Source organism: Chrysemys picta, chromosome 1 (assembly GCF_011386835.1).
Source record: "Chrysemys picta bellii isolate R12L10 chromosome 1, ASM1138683v2, whole genome shotgun sequence".
Lineage (NCBI taxonomy): Eukaryota > Metazoa > Chordata > Testudines > Emydidae > Chrysemys > Chrysemys picta.
The window spans coordinates 72,185,312-72,199,221 of record NC_088791.1 but is presented as its reverse complement, the minus strand read 5'-3'; the positions used below and the strand labels follow the sequence as shown (position 1 = coordinate 72,199,221).

The window sequence follows — 13,910 nt, the reverse complement described above, 5'->3', positions numbered from 1 at the left end:
TGATCTGATACTGAAAGCCAATCTTTTGTCCGATGTTTCCACTTGTGCACTGCTTCCTGATTAATTGCTGCAAGATTGTCTGAACTTTTTCCCTGGAGCACAGAGGACCCAGCAGGAGAAATTCTGATCAAGGATTTTCTTCCTGCAAGCGCAATCACTAGTTTTATAGTCCTAATTCTTTCCTTGCCCTTAACAGAACCTTTCTATAGCTTCCATTACCACAGCTAGATGATCAATAACTTAGCAAGAAGTGTGGTCTAGTGGCTAAAGAAGGGAACTGGTAGTCAGAAGTCTCAAAATGTATTGCTAGTCACTGACTTGTTGTGTGACCTTGGCTAAGTCTTTTAAACTCTGTCCCTCAGTTCACCTATTAGAAATATGGTGCTGTGAGGCTCAGCTAATAGTTGAAAGGTCCTTTGAGATCTTAGGTGGCAGAGGTTATGCAAACACAAAGTATTATTATATCTTTGCAACAATATAAAATATTGGGACTGAGATATTGCAAAACTGCTGACTGCTCAAACAAATGAGGAAAGCTCCATGTGTCACTTTATCATTTGCTTTTTGTCCATCTGCCAGTTCTTCTAAAAAACTGAAATACAGCTTTTGATACTCTCTATGAGAATAGATGATAATGCCTCCAAGAGAGGGAAGTGGCAACAGGGCTTCTTCCACTAGGAAAATGGAAGTTCTGAATGTTACTGCCAGAGCCTGTTTTGGGGTTAGTGTGTGTGGAGATACTCCACCCCAAGAGGCAACTCAGAGAGGCATGCTGGCTTTTCAGTAGTGACTGTGAGGATTGAGGGAGCCCCCATCTGAGGAGGAGTTGCAATATTCTTTGAATGGAGGCAGCATGCTCTGCTGGCCAGTGCAGCAACTGTCAACAGTAGACAACGTCAGAGCTAATCACCAGCAACACAAGGACTGAGACAACGGATGCCCCTTCTGCAAGTGTATAGGGTACAAAGGGGTAGGAGGATTGAGAAAACATGCTCCTTGCACCTTTTTATCCTCATGAGGGGCTCAACAACATCTATTCTAACTGTAGCTAGCTAAAAGATTGCAAAGGATCACTTATCCATTACTTAAGAGAATATACAAAACACATACATAACTCTTCTCATTTAAAATATGGACATATGTCTTGCACTGCAGCTACTCTGTGATTAAGGCTTTTGTAAGTAAATCATTGCCCTTCAACAGCATAACAGGTGCAACAACATATCACACAAAAATCAGAATTAATGTCTCCCTTTTACAAAAAAAGCCCAAATCAAATGAAGACTTAAAAACAAACTTCAATTTGGGCTGGGCAAACATATTTAATGAAATAAATTATTTTTAAAGAAACTACTTTTCTCTTTGAAAAGAACATCTAGAAACTTGTCATTTTTGTGAAGGATCAACAGGCATTTAAACTAGGCATTGTATCCCCCTAAACAACCCTGTACTTTTAAGAGGAATTTTACAAACAGTAACATTAAAAAGACACTCCACGGGGCACCTAATTACAAGACCTTGCTTTAAAGAGCACAAACACCAAACAATGATGAAATCAGTCAAAAATTACATAGTACAGTAATATAGTGCAATGAATAATAAGCAGCCCCACGTGAGGTTGGACTCAGCATGTTATTTTTTTTTATTTCAGCCTTCAAATTACACCACAGAAGGTTTAGTGAGTGCTAAATTCACCACTTAAGGAAAAAAAAGATGCTAATTATATATGAAAAAGCAAAAGTATAATATTGAAGTCAAATAGCTGTTCCACTGCTTTACTGCAATACTTACATGCAATTTTAATCCACTAAACTTAAAACTATTTAATGAGCTAGAAAGCTTTATTGGAGATGTACAATATCACAGGCAGAACTTTTTTATTTTTCTAAACTATCAATACTTACTGTAGAATAGAGAGAGGAGGTGCTGGAGACCAGTGATAATGAGGACCCATGTACTACAAAAATGAAAAAAAAAAGTGCCATTATATAAAATATTGATGAAACAGCATGAGACGTCCCCTGTGGAGCTCAATAGCAGAGCATCTCTTTTCAAAATGAGAAATAATCTTCCACAAAGAGCAAGCTATTAGAGGTTATCAGTGTACACAAACCGCAGTTATTTTTCTTGAACTTGAAATGATTGCTCTAAATGGAGAAACATTTGCCTGTGTACTGTAGGTATGAGTGATTTTTAATGAGATACAGTATTTTCATCAGGAAACCAAACATTATTTCTGTTGTTTGGCAGTGAAGCACCTGATAAACACAGAGTTTCAAGAGACCAGAGATGGTGCTATGAACACCCATCTATCCAGAGTGCTGACTGCAGAGTTCTAAAGCACAGCATGCAGACAGCTCATCTTTCATATGGAGGAGTGCCTTGCCAATGATATAGGAGCCACTGTAAATACCCAGGTCTTTCTTATCTGGTAATTCTCTTCAGACCAACATAGAGCACTGCATGCTTGGACTTGTAGTCTGCTTTGGCACCTTTGTATTTAAAGGCAAGTGGTGCTGCCATATGCACTGCTGTATTCTAATTGACCATCAAAGGATTTTACCCTCTCTAAGCACTGCATAAAGACTGTAGGATTTGGTCCCAATGAATGGGCCATAGGGCTCTGGAAAGTGGCCAGTTAGGACTACAGCGAGAGAACATTTGAAAGCCACTTCTGTTTAGCCTCACAATGTTTAAGGTAGATCCTGAGGGAAGATGCTCCAATACAGAACCTCAGAGAAGATCTGTTGGTTTATCTTTAATACAATACATGAAATGTTATTCAGTACTGTCTGAACAAAAATTCCACAGTTGTGCAGGTTGTTTCATATTTGCTCTTAACCAGGAAAAAATGTATTACCATATTATGCTGTTTTAATAACTATCTGAAGCATGTGTGTGTGCCATGCATGAGATATTAACAATTAAAACATTTCTTGATAGGGAACCTAGACTTTAAATCACCTTAGTATTTGGCAATTATTACCAATATCCTGGGTACACTTCAAGATACTACAGGATCCAATGTCCATCCTGAGATATTTATAAATGATAGTTGCAACCCCTCTTTCCACCTGCCAACACTCTGTGAACCTTTCCAGCTCTGCCCTTGATACCATCCCCTCCCAGTTACTAACTTCCCTTGTCCTTACTCTCACATATTCAGCCTCCCTGATCCTCACCCTCACATGTTCTTCTTGCTCCTTTCCTTCACTGTGTAAGTTAGCTCTAATTTCCTATCCAAAATAAAATACGTTTTGGCCACATTTCCCTCTTTATCTATATCAACTCATGCCCCTTTTCCCCTTCACCTCTAAGGTCTATGAACTACTAAGGTCCATTTACTACTGATGCACTGACCTCCTCTCCCCTAACTCACTCATGCATTCACTCCAGTCTGGCTTCCATCCACTCTGCTCCAGTGAAACTGCTCTCTCCAAGATTTCTGATGACCTCTTCATTGCAACTTCTTACTTGGTGCCCTGTTTTAACTTGGATTTTCTGGTCCTGTTCTCCACTCTTCCACTGCTCCTTTTGTTGTTTCCTCCTCACTGCCCCTTCCCCTCAGGGTGCTGTCACAGTCCCGTCCAGATCTTATCCTTAGGTGATATTGTATGCTTGCATCAATTCACCTAACTTCTCTAAGCAGATGGCTGCCACTCACTGATATATCATCAAAAAAGCCAAATAAAACAATTTAAAACATATATAATTGGTTACTTATGTCACTCAGTACATCCTGTCTCCTCTTTGTCTCACAAATGTTAGCTGATTGGGGAAAGGGACTGTCTTTATTTTTGTTTCTTGTACAGTGCCAATCACATTGTCATCACTTACATAATAATAGGGGTGAGGAAGACTGTTTTAGCATTTTAAAAAATGGAGGGAAGACAGATAGGAATAAGACCATTAAATGAGGAGGAGACTGCAGTAGTCAAGGCAGAAGATAACCAAGGCATGGATAAGCATTTGAGGTAGAAAGGATAAAATCATTTCCCAAGAATAAGAGTTAGGCCCTTCCTTCCACATTTTCTGCATCCTACTTCCTATAGTTCAAAAATTATCCCAGGCAAATAATAATTAATAATTATAAGACATATAGAATGTGTTCAGTCTATAAAGAACATGTCCTTGCCTATCCTACCCAGCTTATTGTAAGTACCCGTTCTTGTGCTCAAACAGAGCAAGAGGTGCTACAAATCCAGTTCACTATAAATCAGAAAGGTTTACTAAATTATTTCAATATTTACAACTCAAGGTGGCCATTTAAATAGAACCCTGCTACATTTGTGTTTTATTTGCTTATCAAAGTGTTAACTCAGTCCTACCTTCTTCCATGCTGTCTCTGAATGAGCCTGAATGACTGATTGCTCGTGGTCTCTCTTCTAAGGATGTGGCACTGCCACACAGCTGGGAGTCATCATACAGGTCAAAAGAAGAGTCTTGTGCGGGGATGCTGTTTGAACGCATCATACTGGGTCCAGGAAGGTTAAATTGGGACAGGTTGGTTGGACTCACTGCAATGCAAAGCGTTATTTGTAAGGTATGTTCCATTATTGGGGATTTGGTTCTGTGCAAAATGAAAACAGTGGCATGCAGGGATAGGTGGGCTTTTCACTGCTGATGAAATGAAAGGCTTTCATTCTTAGGCCTGAAGTTATCATGCAACACCAAAGTAGTCAGTCTAGGGTAACTGTTACACATAATAATGCTGCAAAACACAGAGCAATACCAATGTTGACATCTAACTACGCCACTTGTTCATCTTGTCAGGCAAAGAGAGAGTGCAATAATGGATGAGACAGAAAATCAGAGGAAGGAATGAACCCCATCAATTACAAAATTAAAAGTGAATGTTCATCATTTTTGTTCACAGAGGAACTTTACTATCCAAGCCAATTATTCTCTGCAGTTAAAAATGTTTCAAATATTATTATTAATTGTTATATAGATTACAATAGTACCTATAAATTAAGGTTCCATTGAACTAGGCCCTGTGCAAAAATCCATTTTCAATCTCTTTGTTCGCTATTTAGAGTATTCCATAGCACCTATCACCATATTCAATAGATGCTCCCACATGGGCCAGCTGGCTGACATTAAGAAACAGGAGTAACTGATCTACTTTTGGTTCAGCTGCAGATCAGCACTCAGGAAACTACTCTCAGCTATTGGAATGTTGATTTGCCAGTGAAATGGGAGGCTTGATATGAGCCCTTGGCCTATGTAAAATTAGGGCCTAGAAAAACAATACTGTCTGTCTAGAGTCAGCCTGTTGATTCGTGTCTTGATCTGCTCTATAGACCAAAAGTTTCCCAGCAGAGCTGGATGTGTCTGAAATCATAACAGCAGTGGGTTTTTTTTTTTTCTGAGAGCCATTTATTCCATAGGACTGTTACTCTGATAAAAGAGGAAGGACAGAACAAAATAAGCTATTACAATAGTAGATTATATTGGTCTCTGCTGTCGGAAAAACTACTAAGTGAGCACAAGACTATAAAAAAAGAAGGAAAAAAAATAATAGTGATAGGTAGCAAAGAGAAATCTGTGCTAAAGAGAGTTATCTTTATGTTTAAAACCAATACAAATACATGAAAATGTCCCAACCAGTGGTTTGCTTAGACTATATCTAATTTTGCTTATAAAAATGTCTTTGTTCAGCATTTTAGGTACTATAATAAAAAGCCTTATGTTTTTGTGCCTGATAAAGTTGCTCTCTAGTGGCTGCAACCTACAGAGGATACAGATCTAACAGTAGCACTACCAAAGTGTGAATGTTTCACAGGTTATTGCTAGTTCTGTAGTAATGGCCTCAAACATAAGAGCTAAGTGTAAAACTAGGGTTCACACCTTCGGTAGGCCAGCTATTAGAGCATGACAATTACGGCAGGTCTGACATTTGATCCTGTTTAAGTCAGTGAGACCCGAACACTGTGGGAGGACAGAGAGACAGACCCAACAAACAAAGCATATTTTTACTATAAGGGAGCTGAGGTATTTTAAGATTCTAAGTTTTCAAAAATTGCTGAATAAAAAATTTCAGCAGAAAGATCATATAAAGTAAACAAAACACAAAACATTGTAAGACTGGAATGAAACCACAGTGTGTATATCCACAAATAACTAATGGAAAAAAATCATTCATCCATTCAAGTCTTTAGTTTATTTGACTACAGGTACCCAAAAATAGTATTTTCTGTCATAAAGAGAAGGTGAAAAAGAGGTCTTAGTAATAAAATCCAGAGCAGGAACAGAGCAGCCAATTTCACATCCTGACCTGGATCCAAACTATTCTGAAGTGTGGGGGCATTTGGAGACAGGATTGTGGTTGGGCCCATAACAGATAAATGGTTCAGCCAAGAAGTTTGCCTACTGATCCAAATGTTCCCAGTGTTGAATCTGGGCCCATCTCAAAACAAAGCTACAATATGTACTATTACCCAAATGGGAGAAGGGATTAAAAGTCTGATCCAATGCCCACTAAAACAATTGGAAAGAATTCTGTTGATGGCTGAAACAGGCTGTGAGGGAGAAAGGACAGTCACGTGGTTAAGACTCTGCCATAACAGTCAGGAGATTTGAGTTCAATTCCTAGCTTTGCTGTGGACTTCCTGTGTGGTTGTGGGCAGGAAATCTGTGCCTCTTTTCCACATGTAAAATAGGGATAAACTCCTGCCTACATCATGGAGATGCTGTGAGGATAAATTCACTAATGTTTGTGAGGTGCCCAGATACTATGGTAAGGGAGGAGGAGGGTGTGGGGAAGGGTACCTAGCTAGACAGACTAAACAATGCATTGTAAAATATTCAGTTTTATGATTATTTTTTAGTGTGGGAAGCAAGGGGAAAAATTCATTTACCCAAGTTGGAAAAGTGATATTTCCCAGTTGCAGAGGAAGACATAGCTGAAGGCGAAACGATAGGGGACTGACTGCCAGTGTCCTGCAGACCTCCAGTGGAATGGGAGCGCAGCCACTCTTTGCCCTCCTCCTGGCTGGTCTGCCGAGATGACGGGGTATATCTGAAAAATTACAGCTGGCACACTTAAAACAACAACAACGAACAGGGTTCACAATGTAATTAACAATAGTCAACATCAAATATGCTTTGCTGGTCAGACAGAACAACAATCTTGACCGTCCTGTATCTAATTACAGTTACTCAATTGTTACAGTTGACTTTAAAGCATCTGTTTTAAATCTCCCGGGGGAAAAACACACTTCTAAAAAAATAAACCCCAAACAAACAAAAATAACATTCTCTTTTCTTTGGTGAAATGTGATGATAAATCATACCAAACAGACAGCTGAGCTGAGAGAAAAGGACTTAAAAAGCTGTAGCAGGTGAATAAGATGAGGCAAAGGCCGAGTACCGTATTAATAGAATGGATGAATGACAGATTGGAAAGCCAAGAATGACTGTCTGCTTACAGAATGACGTGCCACAGGAGTGTTCAAGCATGTGGACATTTGGTAAGGCAAAGGGAGCAGAAACAGATCAACAGTTGTGAAAAAAAGAATTTCCTTTGGTAATGATAGCTACTGTGATCAAATGGGATGTTTGTCTCATGGAATGCTACATGGCATTGTGTCCTTTCCCAAATTAGGTAGGGGAGGGAAGCATATAGGGACAAATAATCACTTAAATGGAAACAAGTTCTCTGGAACAAAAAAGTTTGGAAACCAAATCTATTAATCAACTGTATGCTATTGCTAACCAATACAATGAGTGTAACTGAAAGAAGGTAGAACAGGGAGAACAGCCAACCCATCGGTTAGGCTCTTGTGGCTGGGTTAGAGGAAGGGAAATTCTAGCACATTAGAAATCTGCAGGTATTTCTTATTGTTTGGGTCTCGATCAGAAGCCTGTTTTTACTTCTGTCTGTGACAGCCCACCGTAAAACTTCATTCAGCACAATTCCATGCCAACTGAAGAGCACTCTCACATTCCTCCCCGCTATCATGTGCCACCAACATTCCTCAGTCATCCCAGAGAAAGAGGCTTTTGCTATCTTCTGGGTTTATGAGGCACTGCCATTTCTGCTTAGGAAGCTGATTAAATGAATTTGTAATTTCTCATGTCACTCATGCCAAATGTGGGATATTTTGAAGTATCCTATTCAGATTAAATAATCCTTTCTTTTCTCTCTTTAAAAAATGATGCATTATGCTGCTCTTTAAACCTGGAAGAGGTGGGCTACCCCAGTGGTTTCTGGATCTGGAAGCAGCCGAAGTGAAAATTCAGGTTTCGGATTTTTAAGAGAGCCCCAGTAGCATACAGACCATAACTGGGATCCAGCCTTCATCAGACCAAAATGGTGAAAAATCCTGTGACAACAGCTAATTAGGCATCTATGCCCACATGCTGACTCGTAACTCCCTGTCCCCCACCCCCCAGCCTTACTCACCCTTGCTGTTTTTATAGGATGGGACTACAAACTTCCACCTCCCACTTGGACTCTACTAGCTGGCTGATTTTCCTATATGGCTCCTTGGGATACTCCCTCCATCCAACAGCGCTCTTCCAGGGGTGGTGGGAAATTTGGCTTGATCCTCTCTCACACAAAGTGCATTGGGGAGATGCAGAAATCATTACACCCACTCCTAGTACTTGGACTTCGAAGCCCAGAAGATACTATGTAGTTTCCTATCAATAGCACCAGGGCTTTGGGACATATAGTTGCCAGTGAGGGCAGAGCTGTATGTCAGACTACTACCCCATTTTTGTGTGTGTGTGTGTGTGTGTAGTGAGGGAGAGGAAGGTGGGCTGATCCAGTTGCCATTACCTCCCAGAAGAGCTTTGTTGGATTAGAGCAGTGGACAGGCTGATATGGCAGCTTTACCTGAAGAGCCATATATTCCCCCCTCCCCCCGCACAACCTGGAGCCCAGGACAGGGGTGGTAGCCTGTGGTCTTCCCTATCTGAAGAGAAGAGAGCAGTGATGAGTGGAGGTCATGTGGGTGGCTGGGTTGGGTTCTGAGTAGAGCTGGGGTGTGTCTGAGCAGGGCCTGTCTTATGCTTTCAAACCCTGGATGCTGAAATGTGTCTCTTTTAGGTTGTGAATCCTTAACCCGTCAAGCTGGATCTGCGAAGGCAGTTCTCCCCAGCCCCAAATCCATGGCTACTTGCACTTAGAGCCCACGTTCTGGCCCATCTCTAAAACCTTGTTATTCTGCCCATTTTCAGTTTGCTTTGTGTTGCAAAGGTACTTTGTTACTCTCTTTATTATACTGCATTGTATGTCTCTTAACATTCATCATATAAGGAAACTATTTTTAACAGTTTTTGCTTTCCAAGATATATCTGTATACTCAGTGTACTCACTAGGCCAGACTGGAAAGAGAAAATCTAATGTTAATGGTCTAGTTTGCTTGATTTAAACTTAAACACCAGGAGCTCTGTTGTAAACAGGATCAGCAAGGAGAAAGAGACGGAGAGACAATGTAGAAAAGTTTACAGAACAACAGAGAAGCTGCAATCATGCTGAATAAAGTATATACCTTAGTCCCTTTTTGGGTAGTGTATTTCTGTCAAGCTGCATGCTGTTAAAACAAAGAAAACCCCTAAGGACATACAGTAAACAGGACTATTCAGAATAACAAACTCTAAAAGTCTAGATATGTTCATATAACAAAAGGAGATTTAATATATTTTAATGTCTCTTTATGATAAAACCCTGACTCATTAGAGAGGAAGACAGGACATGGATTGCCACATGTTCATTTTTCATCCAGACATGCTCTGGTCTGGGTCAATAGCCATTTGGCGACTGTCCAAATCAGACAGAAGTTCTGCCTTCCAATTCTTAATCTTCCTTACTGAGTCATGCAGATTCAACCTGTATGGGATTCATATGGTAACAGAATGAATGTGCATTTTTCACAGCTTCCTATGATCTTTTGCTATGTTTCTATACAAAATGCAGGTTTGTGACACCTGCAAAGAGGCAGCATGGCCTTGCCAGAAGCTAAGTGGCAGATTCTGCTTGTAGGAAGATGTGCTAAATATATAGACACTGATTTGCCATTGTCTTGCTGCTTGTGCAATCAATGCAAGTGCAGATGGGGTGCAGGGCTGGTGCTACCATTAAGGCAAACTAGGCGGTTGCCTAGGGCGCCAAGATTTGGGGGCACCAAAAAGCGGTGCCCCCAAATTTTTTTTACAGCGTTCCTGGGCTGGGCTGCCGGCGGCGCGCTGACACGTGCGGCTCAGACTCCCTCTCCCAGCGCAGCGGCCGCTCCACTTCTCCTGCCTCCCAGGCTTGCAGTGCCAATCAGCTGTTTGGTGCCACAAGCCTGGGAGGAGAGGAGAATTAGAGCAGAGGCGGCGTGCTTGGGGAGGAGGTGGAGCAGAGGTGAGCTGGGGTGGGGAGCTGCCGCACGACTCCCCGGGGGAGGGGGAAAGCTGCCGCGGGGGGGGGGCACCTCAGGGCGGAGGGGGGAGCGGGGAGCTGCCACAGGGCTGGGGTGGGGGGCGCAAGGTGGAAGTTTCACCTCAGGCACAAAACTTCCTTGCACCGGCCCTGATGGGGTGTAAAATGCCACCAGATTAGATGGTAGAAGCATTTTAAAACTCACTTTGTGCTGGAGTGAACAACAACATGAGATGCGAGGCACAGGAGAATTGGGTTCTTACCAGTGTAAATCCTTCCAGAGACAGGGAGCTGCTTAAAAGGGCTGTCCCTTACCTTCCTTCAAATAGGAAATAATTCAGGTGGTTTATCTTCCCCCAATTATCTAGGCCATAGGCAACAACTCCCTGGGTACTCCAGGGCTGGAATACTGACGAAAAAAAATTAGTGGGTGCTCAGCACCCACCGGCAGCGGGCAGGAAGTGCTGGGGAGAGGGGGCGGAAAGAGGCCAGGGAGGGGCGGGGCAGGGGTGGAAAGAGGCAGGGGGTTGTGGGGGCTTGAAGGAAGGGGTGGAGTGGGGGCAGGACCTGGGGCAGAGTGGGGATCAAGTACCCCCTGGGATCTGAGTAAATCGATGCCTATAATCTAGGATTTCAGCTGTCTGGTGATTGCAATACTTGATTGGGCTCTTCAGTGAAATATACTATTTTATTTTGGAAATATAATTCAATGTCAATATGAGGATTAAATTAAATGTGTGTGTGTGGGGGGGGGCGGGTTCTATGTTGCATCACACCATCACCACAAAGCTAAGCAGCATGTACTTTACACCATCGAGAGACGCATCAGAGACAAACAGTCCCTTGGATCCACACTGCCTTCCTAGGGAAATATTCTAAAACTTTCACACTATTGCTAACTGGCTCAATTCCAGTGGTGTTAGCAGTGCTGAGAGCCCTCATGCAGACAGGGCACTGGAGTTTTCAACATAGTTTTATGTAACCGTGCTCACAGCAGGTCTAGCTGACAAGTGTTGAAAATGCTCTAACCAGCCCCTCATCTCAACTAGGGCTCTCAACGTTACTAACCCCAGAGGAGCTCAACCGGTCTTAGCAATGGTAGGAATTAATAAAGCAAATGTCCCTAATTTAGTCAGGGCCTCACTCTGCACAGGAAGAAGAAAGTTGATGGAAGCTACTCAGGGCTTGTCTAGACTGCCTCACAGTTCAGACTACAGGGGTGTGAACAGCAGTTTGCACCAAAGTGCTGCACTGTAACTCCCCCATGTGGACACTATGGTCATGAACTAAAAGGTTCCTACTTCACATTGATGTAGTCCTGTTTGAAGCCGTCTACATTAATGTGAACAAGGAATCTTTTAGTTCACACCTGCAGCATCCACATGGGGGAGTTACAATACAGCATATTGGTGCTCATTGCTATTCACACCACCATAGTCTGAACCTCAGGCAGTACAGACATACTCATAGAGGTGACGCAGTGTAAGCTTGACAATAACTGTCTACAAGTAATTGGTCCATTGATAAACCTATAACTTGATTTCCAGCCTGGCACATGAACAATCATCAAAAATTAACCCTGGCTGAGAAGGAGATTACATGGATTTTAATGCATTGTTCATGCATTTACTAGTCCTCTATAATAAACAAGGCCCTGATTCTTGATTTGTGCCATTAGGTGCCACTCCAATACATTATTTAGCTGCCCAACATAAAACTAAACAAGCATTTATTCTGTATTTCAAAATATTATTAAATTCTATGACTAATCCTCCAAAATTGAGATGTCCACATTGCAGCTATTAATAATTAATGCTAATATGACAGCATGTTAATTCACTTCCTTAAGTGGCCAGGTCTTGTCTTTTCAGCATCAGGAAGCACTCCCTCATCTTTATGAAGCTGAGCATGTTGCTTCTACAAATGCTAATAACTATGGGGTTAAAGGAAAAACCAGAACCAGTAAACGAAAGTAGATCTTCTGAATTGTAATGCAGAGTAATACTGCTAGGTCACAGCTACGCAGACCCTACTGGTTTATAGACCTCTGAAGATAATGTACAAACAAGTCAGATTTAACGTGTTAATCTGAAGTTTCTTGGAAGACCCATCACAAGTGTAGTGAGCTGCCTTTTTAAGTCATAACGACTGAGGGGGAGAATGGCACAACATGTTATAAATACCAACATTATCATACACCTTGTAAACTACCAACAGCAGTGCTGCAAGCAGACGTGCATAAATGCTCCGGTTGTCAAGCCCACATTCCCCTTCTAGACATTGGGGCAGATTCTCTATCCCCATTCTGTTCCCTTTGAGCTATGGAAACCATCCACAAGTCTCTCTTTGAGGTTCTCCAGAAGTCCCTGGAGACCACAGATGACCTCTCTTTTTCCCTACTCACGGCCCCTAGCTCAGGGGGGGATTCAGAGGTTGGGTGAGGAAGTGGATGGTGTGAAATGCAATTGGCTATACCTAACTGATGTATGGCCCTCAGGTAGGGTGACCAGATAGCAAGTGTGAAAAATTGGGACAAGGGGTGAGGGTAACAGGTGCCTATATAAGGTAAATTCCCAAATATTGGGACTGTCCCTATAAAATTGGGACCCTTAGGGAACATAATCAGCAGGAACAAGTTAAAGCAGCACCTAGGCTGCTCTAGCTAGGACCAGTCCAAGGATGAGATGGAGAATCAAGGAGCTGTAACCGGTTACCTGACTGCTGTTGAGCACAACAGCCCATGATGCAGCCCGTTGACCATCTAGACAGGTGTTAATTCTGCAACACTTATCTACTATCCCTCCTCCTCTGTTCTGGCCAGGCAGAATAGGAACATAAAAGTTGTAAATACTCCACAGAGGTAAAAAATACAGAGGAATCTCTGACTTTGGGTTTGTCTACACAAGATAGTTTTACCAGTTAATACCAATATAATTAAACCGATAGAAATTATACTAGTATAACTTTCCATATGGACGCTCTTATTCTGGATGTAGGAGTGGCTTTTTGGGGCCTTTCAAAGTGACATAACATAAACTGAGAAAGCCATTCTTATTCCAGAATAAGTGTGTCTATACTGTTATAGTGGTACAAATTTTCACCTCAAGCCTTGACCACACTTAAAAGGATTTGCTGGTATAGCTATGCTGATATAGATATACCTGCAGCCGGCAATGCAGCTTATTAGAAGCTCTTTCAGTCTCGTGCAACTGCTCCCAGTAAAGAAAGAAGAATAAATCTTGCTACAGCTACTCCTGCACGGCTTTGCAGAATACTAACAGTATGGGTCTGGAAAGCAACCAGTGCCCCTATGACTGTGGTTTACAGGGTGAAGAGAAGGGGACCTTTTTCTGTCTCCTAATGTTGCGAAACTACATTTTTGTTGGAAAAAGCATAAGAAGGTTCAACTGTATAAAACAATATAGTTTTTTTTAACAGACCTTTTGGAAAAAAAAATCAGACTAAAAAAATCCTATTGGGGCTATAAATCAAGAAATGACAACTTTCTCTAGAAATGTGTGTGTTGATTCATTCTGAG

At 41.7% G+C, this 13,910-nt stretch overlaps 1 protein-coding gene across 20 annotated transcripts in view; it reads right to left on the bottom strand.

The window, feature by feature from the left end:
- The window catches only part of NAV3 (neuron navigator 3), a 353,937-nt gene that overhangs the window by 50,486 nt on the left and 289,541 nt on the right, over window positions 1-13,910 (bottom strand). For 16 of the 20 annotated variants that reach the window (XM_065559490.1, XM_008164582.4, XM_008164583.4 and 13 more), the window contains 4 exons: window positions 9,501-9,542; window positions 6,861-7,021; window positions 4,329-4,517; window positions 1,905-1,957 (listed from right to left, as the gene is read on the bottom strand). In XM_065559490.1, the coding sequence (XP_065415562.1) occupies window positions 1,905-1,957; window positions 4,329-4,517; window positions 6,861-7,021; window positions 9,501-9,542 (445 nt within the window). The remainder of the gene's footprint in view (window positions 1-1,904; window positions 1,958-4,328; window positions 4,518-6,860; window positions 7,022-9,500; window positions 9,543-13,910) is intronic. The other 4 variants (XM_008164587.4, XM_008164588.4, XM_065559472.1 and 1 more) reach the window with 1 other exon arrangement.